The 14,927-nt window shown below is 42.7% G+C and overlaps 1 protein-coding gene across 1 annotated transcript in view; it reads left to right on the top strand.

Annotated features, from left to right (window-relative positions):
- ANKH (ANKH inorganic pyrophosphate transport regulator) overlaps positions 1 to 14,927 on the top strand; it is a 98,240-nt gene that overhangs the window by 69,745 nt on the left and 13,568 nt on the right. The window contains exons 6-8 of the mRNA XM_065052629.1: positions 1,328 to 1,462; positions 3,013 to 3,105; positions 4,872 to 4,967. Of these exons, the coding sequence (XP_064908701.1) occupies positions 1,328 to 1,462; positions 3,013 to 3,105; positions 4,872 to 4,967 (324 nt within the window). The remainder of the gene's footprint in view (positions 1 to 1,327; positions 1,463 to 3,012; positions 3,106 to 4,871; positions 4,968 to 14,927) is intronic.

A 14,927-nucleotide genomic window follows, 5' to 3' on the forward strand; every position in this document is an offset into this window, starting at 1 on the left:
AGTTTGTTGATGACACCAGGGTGGGAGGAGTGGCTGACACGCCAGAAGACTGTGCTGCCATCCAGCGAGACCTGGACAGGCTGGAGAGTGTTGGGCAGGGAAAAATTTAATGAAATATAACAAGGGAAAGTGTAGAGTCTTGCATCTCGGTAGGAACAACTCCAACTTCCATTATAAATTGGGGAATGACCTATTAGAGAGCAGTGTAGGGGAAAGGGACCTGGGGGCCCTGGTGGACAGCAGGATGACCATGAGCCAGCACTGTGCCCTTGTGGCCAGGAAGGCCAATGGCATCCTGGGGTGTATTAGAAGAGGGGTGGTTAGTAGGTCGAGGGAGGTTCTCCTGCCCCTCTACTCTGCCCTGGTGAGACCACACCTGGAATATTGTAGCCAGTTCTGGGCCGCTGAGTTCAAGAAGGACAGGGAACTGCTGGAGAGAGTCCAGCACAGGGCAACAAAGGGAGTGAAGCATCTCCCGTAGGAGGAAAGGCTGAGGGAGCTGGGTCTCTTTAACTTGGAGAAGAGGAGACTGAGGGGTGACCTCATTAATGTTTAGAAATATATAAAGGGTGAGTGTCACGAGGATGGAGCCAGGCTCGTCTCAGTGACAGCCAACAGTAGGACAAGGGGTAATGGGTTCAAATTGGAACACAAGAGGTTCCACTTAAATATGAGAAGAAACTTCTTCTCAGTGAGGGTGACAGAGCACTGGAACAGGCTGCCCAGGGGGTTGTGGAGTCTCCTTCTCTGGAGACATTCAAGACCCACCTGGACACATTCCTGTGTAACCTCATCTGGGTGTTCCTGCTCCAGCAGGGGGATTGGACTAGATGATCTTTTGAGGTCCCTTCCAATCCCAAACATTCTGTGATTCTGTGTTCTGTGAAGTGTGCACATGAGGCAATGTTTCCCATTATATGGATTTGCTGTCTGCTGAGCACCTCCACACTGAGCTCTGTACTGAGCTGCAAGACAGCACAGAGTGAACTAAGCATACACCTTATTTCACAGGGAAGAAGGTCTCGAAATTCATTTTTTTCCCTGAATGTCATATTGTTTTCCACATATCTTTGTCTGGTAGCCAGAACAAACAGATAGATGCCTTATGCATTATTTATCAAGATCCATGACACAGCTTCTTTTGAGTCAGTATTACCAACATCAGTGAAAATATTTTAGGCTCCTCATCTTGAAAACTATGGAAATGAATGTACCAAACTGACAATGTGTGGGAAAAGCAAAAATCCTTTCTCTGTGCTTTTGGTCCAGTTCTGCACGTTTTCTTCCAAACCCACTTCTTTTTTTCATTTCTTCCTATGTGTTGTAGGGAGAGGCTACAATAAGGAAGATGCTGAGTTTCTGGTGGCCTTTGGCATTGATTTTGGCAACTCAGCGAATAAGTAGGCCCATTGTCAACCTTTTCGTCTCCCGGGACCTAGGTGGTAGTTCTTCAGCCACAGAGGTAAGAAAGGCAGTGCTCTCCATTACTACAAACCATCATTTGCATGAAATTACCTCTGTGTTTCTGTTCTCAGCCATGCTGACAAGAAAAAATTGTCTTAAGTACATTTCTGTTTAGTGCTCTCTGTATCCTTGAGAAGAAGACTCTTTACCATGAGCGTTTCTGACGGGCCTAGTGGGACCTCACCCACAACAAGACCAGTAGAATCTTTTTCACTGAACAGTTCCTGTGTCCCAGGTTTTTATGCTCTCCATATAGCTACCAATGCCCCGAAGCATTCAGATCACAGAGATTTTAGGACAGTCATCAGCAGTCGTGTGTTCTGCTGTTTCCTGTCATGGAGATTTATGGCTGTACAAACTGATGCAAAACTACTGTTAGCAGTCAGTGCCTCACACCGAATAGGAGTAGAGATATAAGGAAGCACATTAAAAAAAAATCTGTCTCCTGTTTGGGGTATTTGCTGCCAATTTCAGTGGTAGGATGTCTAGATCTGTGTGGTCATTGGCAAATCTCTCGCAGTTTTTTTCTGTTGGAAGAAGAGGGCGGCAAGGTAGTGAATGGAAAATTCAAACAGGTGATGCCTAACAAGCGTTCTCTTAGCGCTGCTAATTTCTCATACATGATACTGTGTATTTCACCCACTCAGGATTTGCCAGTGACTGCAAATAAACAGTTGCGGAGAGAGAATCTGGGAAATGTCATGCTTTTACATGTGTAAATCAGGGATCAGTCTATGCATGAATAGCATTCTCAGTACAAGGGCAGCCAGAGTGGGTTAGCAGAGATCAGTTTTGCATTTTTTGGTGACTTTTTGATTTTAGATGCAGAAAGCTTCATGGCTAGCCAATGGCATTTTGTTGCTATTAGGATGACTCCAAATATATGACATAGCTGATGGTTTCGTGGTGTGTTCACACTAACAGTAATGGTCATGTTTCGGCTTCCTCTGATTTCTGAAATATTTACCTCTGGAAAGGGAGGTGCTGGCAATGCAGATAACATCAGTGTCTGGAGCACCAGTAGACAGAAGAGCTTTACAAATTTGATATCCAAAGTCAGTCAGCCACTGAGGCCTGCTGTTTTGTAGCCTGTCTTACTTAAAACTGTGTTACTTCTGAATAACCAAATAAAATGTATATAAATTAAAATTATGAAACATGGTCCAAAGCTACTGTGAGCTGTAAGGCATTCTGCTACTCAGGTATCTGTAGGTAAAATAACTCAGGAGCAATGTGGGAGGGAGATATTTGGCTGGCTGAGGGGCACACACCAGCTCAAATTAACTGTTATCCCAAAGCATCAGAGTGATGGTGAAATCACAAAGCTGAGTAACGTAGCTTCATGGCACCAAAGATTTCATAAGCTTAAAATGATGGGCCAAATGATGACTGCTCTGTTGGCTTTCCTGAAACAGAGTTTCCAGTCACCTGCCTAATTTCCCACTGTGTCAATGTGGTGATATTGGCGGGAAATGGCCCCCTATGTTAGTGTAGCTGTTCTGTTCAAAGATTTGAAGTTCATATATATTTCCCTGCCTCTTTTAATAGGCGGTGGCCATTCTGACAGCTACGTATCCTGTGGGACACATGCCCTATGGCTGGCTGACAGAGATCAGAGCTGTATACCCTGCTTTTGACAAGGTGAGTGCCCGTCTTAGGGCTGTAATATGGTTACCTTTCATGTGGTTTCACATGCGTGGTCCTCCTCTTGCTCTCTGTTACAACATTTTAATTTGGGGTGGCTTCAGTGATGTCAAAGGAGTTTATGCTAAACAAATATGAAGAAAGATAGTTCATGGCTCCATAGTCAAGTGTAACAGATTCTTTAAAAATAAACCAATCAAACATTAAATAGGGCTATATTAATGGCCATCTATTGTCTTGCTTTTCTTTACATTTGCTTTTGATGCCTGTTGTTCCTTGTCCCACTGAGGAGGATTTCTTAAAATGCTAGTTAAAATGGATTGGATTTTGGTGGCTTCAAGCTGTTGTCCAATTTATAATTTTAACCTTAGCTCTGTGTTAGAAGGTGTTTAGCCTACCTTTTGAATAGATAGGTGCTATATTTGAAGGATCAAAAAAAGCCCTCACTCACTATGATGTAGCTGCTTAGCTAATGAAGTGATTTCTCACAAAGTGTCCATCAGTGAGTGAGTAAGCTCACATCTCTGCTTTCTTCAGAAATGCAAGAAATAAGAATAGGTCCGTGAAAAAAAAAGTTTACAGAGGGTTTTCAGAACCTTTTCCCAAAAAGGGCAAACAAGGGAGCAGCTTCCTGCTTTAGGGTCTGGGTTACCTACGTGCATCTTCACACACCCAAACTTCCAAGCAGATATTTAGGCAAGAGTGTGGGGCTGTCCAGGTGCTGTCACTGCACTGATCACCACAAAAGCTTTAAACTACGAAATTCCGTCAGCTGCTTAAATGAGTGTGAAATGGTGTACCCTTCACAGAGCTCATGTTTGGTTTGTCCATTCCCAAGATGTGTTTGCATACGTTCCTATTTCTCTTACAAGTCACGTCAGTAAAGCAGGCTGACCCTGTGACAGGTCCTGCTGTTCTACCTGAGTCACATCGAGGGTGAATAAATGTTGAACTGCCTCTCATGGCACAGGTTTATCAGTGTGGGCACACGCTTCTGTACCTCAAACAGCCCCAGGGTAAACGGAATGGATGACCCAGCAGCCTATTGCTACGGGGCTCCTAATAATGCCCTGTTTTTCATATCCCATCCTCTCCTTTCACAGACCATTTAGTTTGTTTTTATGTGTTCCCTGAGGGCAATTTAAAATCTTCAGCTTCATTTGCTACATTAGACATTTCGAAGAGGGCTTTTGTTGTTGTTTTAAATAAAACTTCGCTGCCATGTGAGCACAGAGCCCATGTTCAAGGTGGAACGTCTAATAGTCCTAATTATGTTCTGTTCCTTAAACTGCACTAAAGGAGCCAGCTGTTACAGGAGCTTTGTTTATATTACCTGCTTGTCTAATTAGATCAGTAAGGGTGCTTGCATTGGCATACGGATTCAATACCACTCTGTGGTAAAAAATAATGGAATCCTATTTTTCCTGTCTAAACATGCTACAAACTTTAAATTAAGGTAAAAACAAATCGTGGAGTTTCCTTAGAAAGAGCTACCACCCTTTTTCAAAGCTGAATTTGTGAAATACAACTTATTCCTTAGAAAAGTAGGGAGATTACTCAGTCGCCACAGGAGCAGTTGCTGTCATTTTAAGCGTAAAATATTCTGTGGTGGTACAAAGTACTCAGAAAGCTCTTGGTTAAAAAACAAACAAGCAAAGATGGACATGCAAGCACACAGTCAGGTCCAGCACGACCCTGGTGCCGTCAACCTCCTGTTAGTCTGGAGCCAAGCTAATGCTCTTTATCTCTTTCTCTTACCCTAGAATAACCCCAGCAATAAATTGGTGAACACCAACAGCACCGTCACAGCAACACATATCAAGAAGTTCACTTTTGTTTGCATGGCATTGTCCTTAACGGTAAGAAATGTTTGTTGAACTCTCTGTCTTTCATCTCAACTAGAAAATTATCCTCTCCACCTAATGGTAAAAGCAGGAGCAGTTCAATAAAGGTGAGTTGTCGTTTCTTATGAAGCTCTGTTGCTTTTATCTGGAGAAGAGAGTGTGATCACTTTGTGGAGTACAAAGAAAATCAGCTATCATTAACCGAGGCTAGACATCTTACGGGCTAGAGTTATTTTATGTAATTGCTCTCACTACTTCTAATTTCAAGTTGGCTTCAACATGCAAAGAGATATCAGAGATTTGCCTTTCTTTTCTCTCTTCTTTTTAATGAACAAAAGCTGGGTAACCCATGTGTCAGGAAAACGAAAACCCACATTTGTCTCATGTGCAGTGGGATAACAGCCTGTCCCTGGGCGTCATTTAGCGTGACCGGTGGGAAAGGCAGCACGTGTCAGAACTGCAGTCACTGTTCCCTGCCACATCACATGGCACTGGTCTTCCGTCCTGAGGGTACTTTTATGCACGTTGGTTTTGCTTACTCTCAAAATGAACTAAATAGGGAAATCTCAGAGACAGTGCTGACACTGACGTAGGATCTATAGCTTGACTGTGGTGGGAAGCATTACCAGGGGCTGACTTTCAGAGAGAAATTTTACTCAGCCTGACGTGTTTCAAAACTACCAGCTTGCACACATATGTACAGCTCACCTTCCCCCAAAAAAACTGTTTCTTCACAAGTCTTTTTAGCAACAAACAGGGAGTTTTGTAAGAAAACTCACACAGGTGGTAGGGATCACAGCAAATATTGAAGCAGATGACCAGAGTAAATGCAACTTCTGTTTCTGTATTCTCAAACTAGTAAAGTGGGAAATGCTGCAATTGTGTTAGGATATGATGCTCAGAGTCCTTTAATTGAATCTGTTGACACCCCAGGCAGGTTTTCTCTTTATCCCCAGTGTTGCATACCTTCCGTGCAGGAGCTGTCTGCTTTGTAACTATCCCCACGTTCACAAATTTACTGTTGAGTAATGGAGGGCTGACATAATTTCTCTCTCCCCTTATTTTTAGTGTAGGGCCTTTTGACTGAGTCACACGTGGCCTTTGCATGTAGGGAAACTAATTTACATCAAGGAAACCATACAGTACACAAGCCAGCAGCATTTGTAACCATCCCCACTCCCTTGTCCCAGTCTGAGAAAGTGGTATGTGGTGCTCTCTGTCTTATTTCACAGTTGAAAATGAAGCAGCTCAGTCCACGAGTAGCTGAGTTAGGAGATTTCTTCTGCTCTTTGTTTCCTATACTTTTTACCTGAACAGCTAAAACTTTCCACAGCTCTCATGTCATCTACCATCACACACCTTGAGGTTTTCTCTTGTGTGCTGTGCCAAGCCAAGGCTGTTCCATACAGCTGGAGCCTCCCTTCGAGTCTGTCGGTGGTGTTACAGACTCACAAAGGGGAATAGCTTTCCCCTTTATAAATTGTTGTGAGAATGCTGTTTCAGTCTCAAAACTTTCTCTGAACTGAGTATTTTCTTAACCCTTCTGGGCATTTGTCACCTTACTCAAGTTCTGATCGATCATGAACTTCTCACATTACCATCACCATTCCCTGCAGAGTAATTTTTAATTACTGCAATAATAACAGGATTATTTTTTCCCAAGAGTTCTCCAGAGTACTTTCAAGGTCAGATAAGCTCATCAGGAGAGATTTGTCCTCACTGAAATTCCAGAAACACTTTTGAGGTTCATAGCTTTTCCTGTCCTGTTTCTATTTTTGCCTACTAGTGACAGATTCTTAGGATTGCTTGTCAACGGACAGAGCGGAAAATAAGACACATGAGCTCTAAAGACTCGGTTTGATTCGAGGACCTGAGCCTTCAAATGCTTCAGCACACAAGCTCATTAGACATTGGTATGACTCAAGTTATTATGTGCCACAAGACGAAGGAACTGGACTTCAAATTTGCCTCTATTGCAGCCGTCAGATGGCCACAGTAGCTGATCTCCGGTGGCCACCCATGGTTGCTGTGTTTTTCTGGAGAGGATCCACTGCAGTGAATGGCAGTCAGACTAGTGGCATCACCATTGGCAACATGGTGTTCTTCAGGATCAGAGGGAAAGTGGGAAAGAGGCTCCCAGGCTGACCAACAGATCAAATCGAGTCAAATATTTAGGCGTGCCATGTGAATCCATTCTTCAGTGGATGATCTATAGGAAGATTCCATAAGACTGGAAGATAAAGGAAGTCTATTAACCACTGGAAAAAAATAACAGTATGAGTAACAACCATGCAGGAAAGTACCCTCCCAGTGTAAAACCCTGGGAAACCTCCCAATCATTGAAGACACTCTATTTCATAGAGTTGGAAGAAAAATATCCTACCTCCTTCCACAGACCAGTCATGCCTGCACAAGTAGTACTGTAAACCTGCTGCTACAGCAGAAGCACTTTTTCTCCCTTGTTGATAGTGGCAGTATTGTGTCAGAGTAGAGAAAAAAGGCATAGTTCTGTTAAGAAACATAAGCTTTTGGTTTTGGTTTGGTGCATCGTAGGTTTTTTTTTAAATCTTCGTGTGATCCGAAAGGCTGCACTTGAGCCTTCCCAGGCTGTCTGGGCGGCATGGAAATGTGTTCTGCCAAGTGTGATCTTAAGTACTGTCTCAAGGCTTTGAAGCATCAGGCTGGTGTTAAAGCTGCTTCTTCAAAACATGGGAATTAGTTGTATTGATTACTGAAAAAATTGTAGACAAGCTGCAAGGCTTTAAATAGAAGCCATTAGAGTCCCAGTATGTAAGAGAGCTGATGTGATTAGTCACACCGATGTGACTTTGGTTGTAAGTTAGCAGTGACTCCTTCCAACAGCCCTGTTTTGTGGCTGTGTAGCTGAATGTAAAATTTATATACCAGCAGGGAAGCACTCAGCTGAAGAATTTCACCCACACAGTTGAGAGAGTGATTCCGATTTTAGAAAATAAGGCATGCTTGGTAATTTGCTCTCAGCTTAAAGAGTGTGTATAATGCTGCTTGCCATTATTTGTTACTTCATTGCCATTAGGGACTTCAGGAAAAAATGCTTCTTTCTAAATAAAAGTAGAGATTCTACTCTAAACACCAGTCTTACTGCCATTGCCAGATAAGGCTGTTGAAGAACTAGATGTTTTGGTCCAGTGCTAGACCTGTTTAGATTACACTACAATTCAGCCCTGAGGTCATGGCACAGTTGTAAACTAAAGGAAGACACAGACTTCCCTGAAAGAAAACTGATGGACTTGTAGCACATGTCCCTTTGGCTGTGGGATGTGTCAGCCTCAGTACAGTGCAGAAGTCCCAAAATAATTTGTCCAGATGCTAAATTCCTGCATTTCTCCATTGCAGCAGGGGTTTGCTATGTCAGGGGAGAACATTCCCTCACTCGTGAGCTGTGCGTAGAGGTGCAGGCTGTGTGAGGAGTGAGCTACTCAAGGGAACCCTGCCTTACCCAGCAGGAGTAACTGCAAACAGGCTGCTCATCAGCAAGGGCTTTTTCTCAGGATAGTGGCGATGTCTCTGAGCTCGGCCACCACACTGCAGAATACAGGGGTTTTCCAAGGGAGCCTGAAGGGCAAACCTGCTGCCAAATTACCTTCCTTTCTTTTTTTAATTCTGTCCCCATTTCCCAGTTGAGCTCTTCCTTAAGTCTTCTGTGATGACACAGAAGTTGCAATCAGTTAAGATCCTTTACCATGGCTAATGTCAGCTGCTGGCAGCCATGGGATTAGCATTTGGTCATCTGCCTCTGAGCCGCAAGGCTTTCCAGGCTGATTTCGTGTCAGTTAGTGCCCGCTCTATGAAAGTGATGAGCAGAGGGCTCCTTTGGGAGGCCACAAGCTCCTTCGCTGCAGCTGCTGCTGCCCACTCCAGTGACACTCACAGCCGTGCCCTCACACACACGTCTGCCTGCAAACCCTGCGCAAGTTGGTGAAGTTGCATGCACTGAGCTGAAAGCAGGCCATCAATCATGCAAGCAGCTCTTGGGAAAGCAGGACATTTAAGTCTCTGAGGGGACTGGGATTGGTGGCATCTGTTCATGGCTTGGACTCGGCTTGGAAGGCCAGTGATGTCTTAATGATTGCTGCAAGCACCTTGATTTACATTGCTGCCATTGGGGTAAAAGAGTGTCTGGCTGTGTGAGGCTGCAGCAAGTTCACTGCTTGAGGAGCATACCAGGTGCTGATCAGAAAAAGCAGTTTCTCACAGACCACTGTGAAAGCTCCCTAGCACCCTGTCACTAGAAATTACCCAGAATAGTCTGTACTTACTTGTTTGTTTATACCAAGGAAGGAGCAATTGGTTCTTAACAGCAGTATTATACATTTCCAAACACCAACTCCGGCTGTCTGCACGCTTCCTGTTAACTAAAGCGTCAGCAAGACACGTGGCCAGCTGTATCTTCATATTCCTGAGTGCTTGATGTATTACAACAGGTTTTCCCTTAGCAACAGAGCAGGCTCCAGGGTGCCAAGGGTGTCGCGCTGTGCGCACCGCGCCACGTTCATCCATCCGTCACTAAGTTAATGTCCAGCAGGAGAGCTGCGCAGTACTCCTCGGTTACTATACATAAGAAACAGCTAAAATCTCTTTCCAGCTTTAAGTATAATAGCACCGGTGCTCTTATAAAAGCAATTTCAGTGCTGCTTTGCCTTTTTTTTAATAGACATGTAGTTACAGACAGATGGGAAAAGTAGCAGTTTTCATGAAATCAACAGACTGATGAAGGGGAGAAGCTAATTTTGTAGAATGCTATCTTATATTTAATCAGTGGACACCACTTAAGAAACAAAATCCAGATGTTCAAGCTTGCCCTGTCATTTTTCATTCCATTCCAAAAGAAGACTGAGAGATAGACTGGAGGGAAATCTTTTGCATTTACACTTGTGTGTGTGTGTGTGGTTTGTGTAAGGTTTACAGATTTGAGATTTACTTGTTACAAACCACAGACAGACTAGTAAAAATTGTAGAAGTGCCATGAAGTTTCAACTAAAGTGAAGGCTCAGGCACTTAACTTAGCTGAACAAATTGTTACGCATGAGTTGTGGTAACCAAATTCAAATGCCAGGTAACCTGTGTCTAATGGTAGCTTTAAAATGTTTCTAATACTTACGGTACTACTTTCTGTATTACATATTAGGCCATTTTTAATATTCTATAATAAAATACATTTTTTTAAACAGAATGTAATATTTAGATTCATATCTGGACTTACTCTTTTGACAGGGGAAAAGACACATTGATTTTCTAAGGGCTTCTGCTGATGAGCATCTGTAGTTTAAGGAGTTACTATTGGCAACTGTCTTGTTTCTTTCATTTGTTGGGAGTTATCAGCCCCTGAGAAAGAGCAGCACACAGGCATCGTGTCAGCTCTCTATTGCTCACATTTTATAGCACAGCAGTATAAGGTCCCATCAGTTGGCAGTTATATTCATCTTACATGTTAACATATAGCCTATGTAATTATAAATGTGTATCTGATAAGTACATAATCATATAGTGTGCTCAGGTGGCCAAAAAGGCCAACAGCATCCTGACATATCAGCTACAATGTGGCCAGCAGGACTAGAGAAGTGATCATGCCACTGTACTCAGCACTGGTGAGGCCACACCTTGAATCCTGTGCACAGTTTTGGGCCCCTCAATATGGGAAAGACATTGAGGTGCTGGAGAGAGCACAGAGAAAAGTGATAAGGCTGGTGAGGGGCCTGGAGCACAAGTCTGATGAGGAGCGGCTGAGGGAACTGGGGCTGTTTAGCCTGGAGAAAAGGAGGCTGAGGGGAGACCTTATAACTGTCTGCAACCATCTGAAAGGAGGCTGTAGCATGGAGGGTGTTGGTCTCTCCTCTCAAGTAGCAAGTAATAAGACCAGTGGAAATGGCCTCAAGTTGCACGAGGGGAGGTTTAGATTGGATATTAGGAAACATTTCTTCACGGAAAGGGTTGTCAGGCGGTGGAACAGGCTGCCCAGGGAAGCGGTGCAGATGTTTAAAAGACGTGTAGATGGGGTTTTTAGGGACATGGTTTAGTGCTAGTGTTAGGTGAGTGGTTGGACTTGATGATCTTGAGGGTCTCTTCCAACCAAAATGATTCTATGATATATGCAGATTGCAGTTATATACAATTATGAGTGGGTTTTTTTAATATTATAATAATCAGAAGTTTTAAACTGCATCATTTAACATGTTTGCCTGTATATCTCTTATTACCCCCGCAAGAACAGGCAAAAAAGTGGGACAGACTGCTGGGGACTGTAGGCTCTTTAACTGACCTTGTAAGATTCAATAGAGGGACCCCATCACAGTCTTAAACAGCAGAGAGGGCTCCAGATTCACACGGTTTCTTTTGCTGGTTCCCAGTGATGGGATAGTTCAGTTTCAGCCTGAAAGGAGGATGAAAGCCTTTGTTCCATTTGATGACCATTGACTGCCAGCTATCCCATCATTTGCTTTATCTCCAGACATCATCTGCTAGGTTATCTTCTATAATTAATCATCCAGCACCCAGGAGATAAGGCGAAAGCTTTGGTCAAGAACAGGGAAGCCAGTGTAACAAGGAAAATTCCCTATATGAAAGAGTTAAAGTACAGAATACAGAACTCAGTCATTGCTGCCTTCTGTTTAGTTCTTAGTTCTGTGAGAGCTGGAACCAGTCACTGTGGAAGAGAAGCAACTGTGTTTCACCCAGGCTGAGAAGGTTTGTCTGTTTAAAAGGCAACTCCAGATGCCCAAGCGTTTGTACTCTGCTTTCGATTTGGTTGTGCCAAACTAGGAACTGCCAAGTGGATGCCACGTGCTGACTCTCCTGTCTTGTTCATCAGCAAGGCTTCACCAGGCAGTGCAATGTGGCCACTGGCAGATAAAATTGGAGTCTGTGTGAGTGAAAACAATATTCATACCAGCTTAATATATAATTGCAATAGCATTGCTTTATCGACATATTTCCTGATGCTATGGAAACATTTTATGCTCAACAGTTGTTTAATTTGTAGTTGAACTCAGTAAATCTTATTTCCCAGCCGTCAGTCCAGCAACTGATTTTTCCCTTGAGGGGCACCGAAGACTATCCAGTTTTCAGTAGGCCCATTTGCTCTTGGATTTTCAATCTCTAGTCTAATAAATATGCTGTTTTCTGTCATTTTCTGCGTGTACCAGTAAGTTCATTTTCCACATGATAAAGTATCATAAGTAAAGCTTTTGCATACATAAGGCACTGATGTATTTGATATTTTCAGCTATGCTGTCCTGCTAAACAATGAGACATAAAGCAACTGTTGGTGAAGGACAGAAGTGAAAGAATTCTTTGCATCTCTGCAGCAAGAGTGACTGCTGTCTTACTAGGTATCCTTAGCTTGCATTCAGGGTGATAGGAATCAGGTTTGCATATTGAGAAACACCAAGGAATGTGTTCCTGTTTTACTGATGAAACCTTTTGAAGGCAGAAGAGGAATGTCCATAGCATGAAAGAACTGCACAGCAGTTCCCTGCAGTATGTGGTTCTCACTGGGTGTCAGCTGGATGGTATCTGACATTTAGCCACCATGAATCCACTTAATGAGTTGTGACAGAATCATGGAATCGTTTTGGTTGCGAAAGACCTTTAAGGTCGTCAATCCAACCATTAACCTAGCACTGCCAGGTCCACCTCTAAACCATGTCCCTAAGAACCTCATCTACCTACAGAAGCACCATGCACTTTACTTTGTTTCATTCTTTAGGGATAAAAACACCAGCAGAGTCTTATTTCAAGGCTGAAAGACAGTAAATTGCATTCAGAACCTGACAGGAGATTAGCTTTAATTTTTAAATGCCTTAAGCAGCTTCACTGTAGCCAGAGGGTGTGCGAAGAAATGTTTTAAAATAGAATTTGCCACAAACAGTAGGTGTGAACATACTTTGACAAAAATGTAGTTCATTTTTTCCCCTTTCCTAAAGAAAATAAGGTCAGTTACCAGTAATACTGTGAAATCAGTATTAGATTGTCAGGTACCAAGAAAATATAGGAATAATAGAATTTATGCCCTCTATACATTGAGCAAACAGTGAGAAGGTGTCCATGTACAACGTTGATTAAGTTTGGTAAAGATCAGCCTAGGGTAGAGCAAAGCAGTGTGCAAATTCTGACCAATACAAGAGACCATGAGGGATTTGACTCCATTATTCCTCCTTCACTCTCATTTAAAAGGCCTTTAACCAAGAATCTGCCGCATCTTCATCCCCATCATTTCAAGTTATTAAGATGCTGGAAAGGGGAACAAGAAAAAATACTGTTTCTATTTCCTTGTGAGTGTTGCCACAGTTTTCCTCTGTGTATTGAGTGAGGGTTGCTCCCGGAAAAAATCACCCAGTTATTACAACTTGCTTAGCTTTGATACCTATATAAATTCCAGGCTGCTAATGCTTGGTTCTTAGTTCAGAAAGCTGAGGAACAGCTTAGTTAGCTTAGTTCAGCTGAGGAAAGTGTATTCAGAACAAAGTGGTGATTTCTGACATACTTAATGTAGGTGTTCCTCTATGTGCTTTACAGCTAACCTTCATGCAATGCCAAAACCTTCCCACTTGCCCATCTCAGCTCTTCCACAGATGACCGATAGCAGACATTTAGAAGATGGACCGCCAGGGCCAAGTTGGGAACTGGGAAATGTGGGGAGATTGGAGGGGGATGTGCTGAAATATGAGAGTATTTATGCTGAAGAGAGGGACAAAGATGTGGTCTTTGTGCAGTGATGGTGCAGGAGGGCCCAGAAGCTGAATGAGTTGTTACAAATGGACTGAAGTTAACAAAGCCTCATTTTTTCATGAATCCATGTCTCATGGTTGAGGGAATAACATTAGGGTCTGAAAAGGACAAGCTGCACTTTAACTACCGTGGCCTTCAGATACTCTACATCTTTACTGCAAAAGGGAAGTGCAACATGACACCCAGTTATAAACCTCATTAATCTCTTCTATCTTGAGCATTTGGCTACCACAGCATTTTTACCTTACTAGAAGAAACAGCTTAGCCACAGCACAGGATTTGTCATGATGATTTATTTTGTGTAAACAATGAAATCTGTGAGTTTATCACTGTTCGTGTGCTCAAAACTATAACATAGCACAGACTAAGTTACTCCATAGAAATCAAAAATTTGAATTCTGGATCAGAAAGGTAACATGACTTCTGCTGGCAAGAATGCCTTTAAGTTTGTGAGGTGCTTGTGTTTTAACAAACATGGCTGGGGACATGAGGTAGGGTTTTGCAGCATTGTAGTTCAAGCACATTGGTCATCAGGCACTGCACTGGAATTTATAAATGGAAGATTACTTGAAGAGCCAACTTTCTTAAAGTGTTACTACATTAACTAGGCCAAGCCTTTGTTGTTTTCTAAAGCTGACCAAGTTTATATCATTTTTGTATGGTTTTTTGTTCGTTTTTTTTAAGGAAGTTAAGCCTGACTGTGGAACTTCAGAGTCTGGATAATAATTGAATTTTTTCAATGCATCACACAATATCAAACTGTAGATTAATGTTGCCTATCCTCATTGCCTTTCCACTAAATTTAAAGCAAGCATACTTTATAGTACATTGTCCAGTTCATACAGATCAAAGCAGTAGTTCATCCTCCCCTGTCCAAGATCATCCTTACAGCTCTCCTCAATAGGAGATTTTCCCTAAATATCTCCTTTTCTTCTTCTGAGAATAATTAACTCCCCCTATGTGGGGGAGCTCTGTGGAAGAGCTTCAGACTCAGCATAGCTACTGCAGCATATCTCTCCATTCCTGGTATTTTTTCATTGCTTTTAGGAATACCTTTTTATAACAAATAAGAGCTTCGGCATGGCTAGCAACCGGCTTTAAGAAACAGTGCGAACTGCACTTTCTTCAGAACCAAAGTAGCGTGTACCATTATTTAGCCTTCCATGGAGTTTGTAGATAAATGAAGGCAAACATGCATAAAGCCATGTT

The sequence above is a fragment of the Columba livia genome, chromosome 2 (assembly GCF_036013475.1).
Source record: "Columba livia isolate bColLiv1 breed racing homer chromosome 2, bColLiv1.pat.W.v2, whole genome shotgun sequence".
Classification (NCBI taxonomy): Eukaryota; Metazoa; Chordata; class Aves; order Columbiformes; family Columbidae; genus Columba; species Columba livia.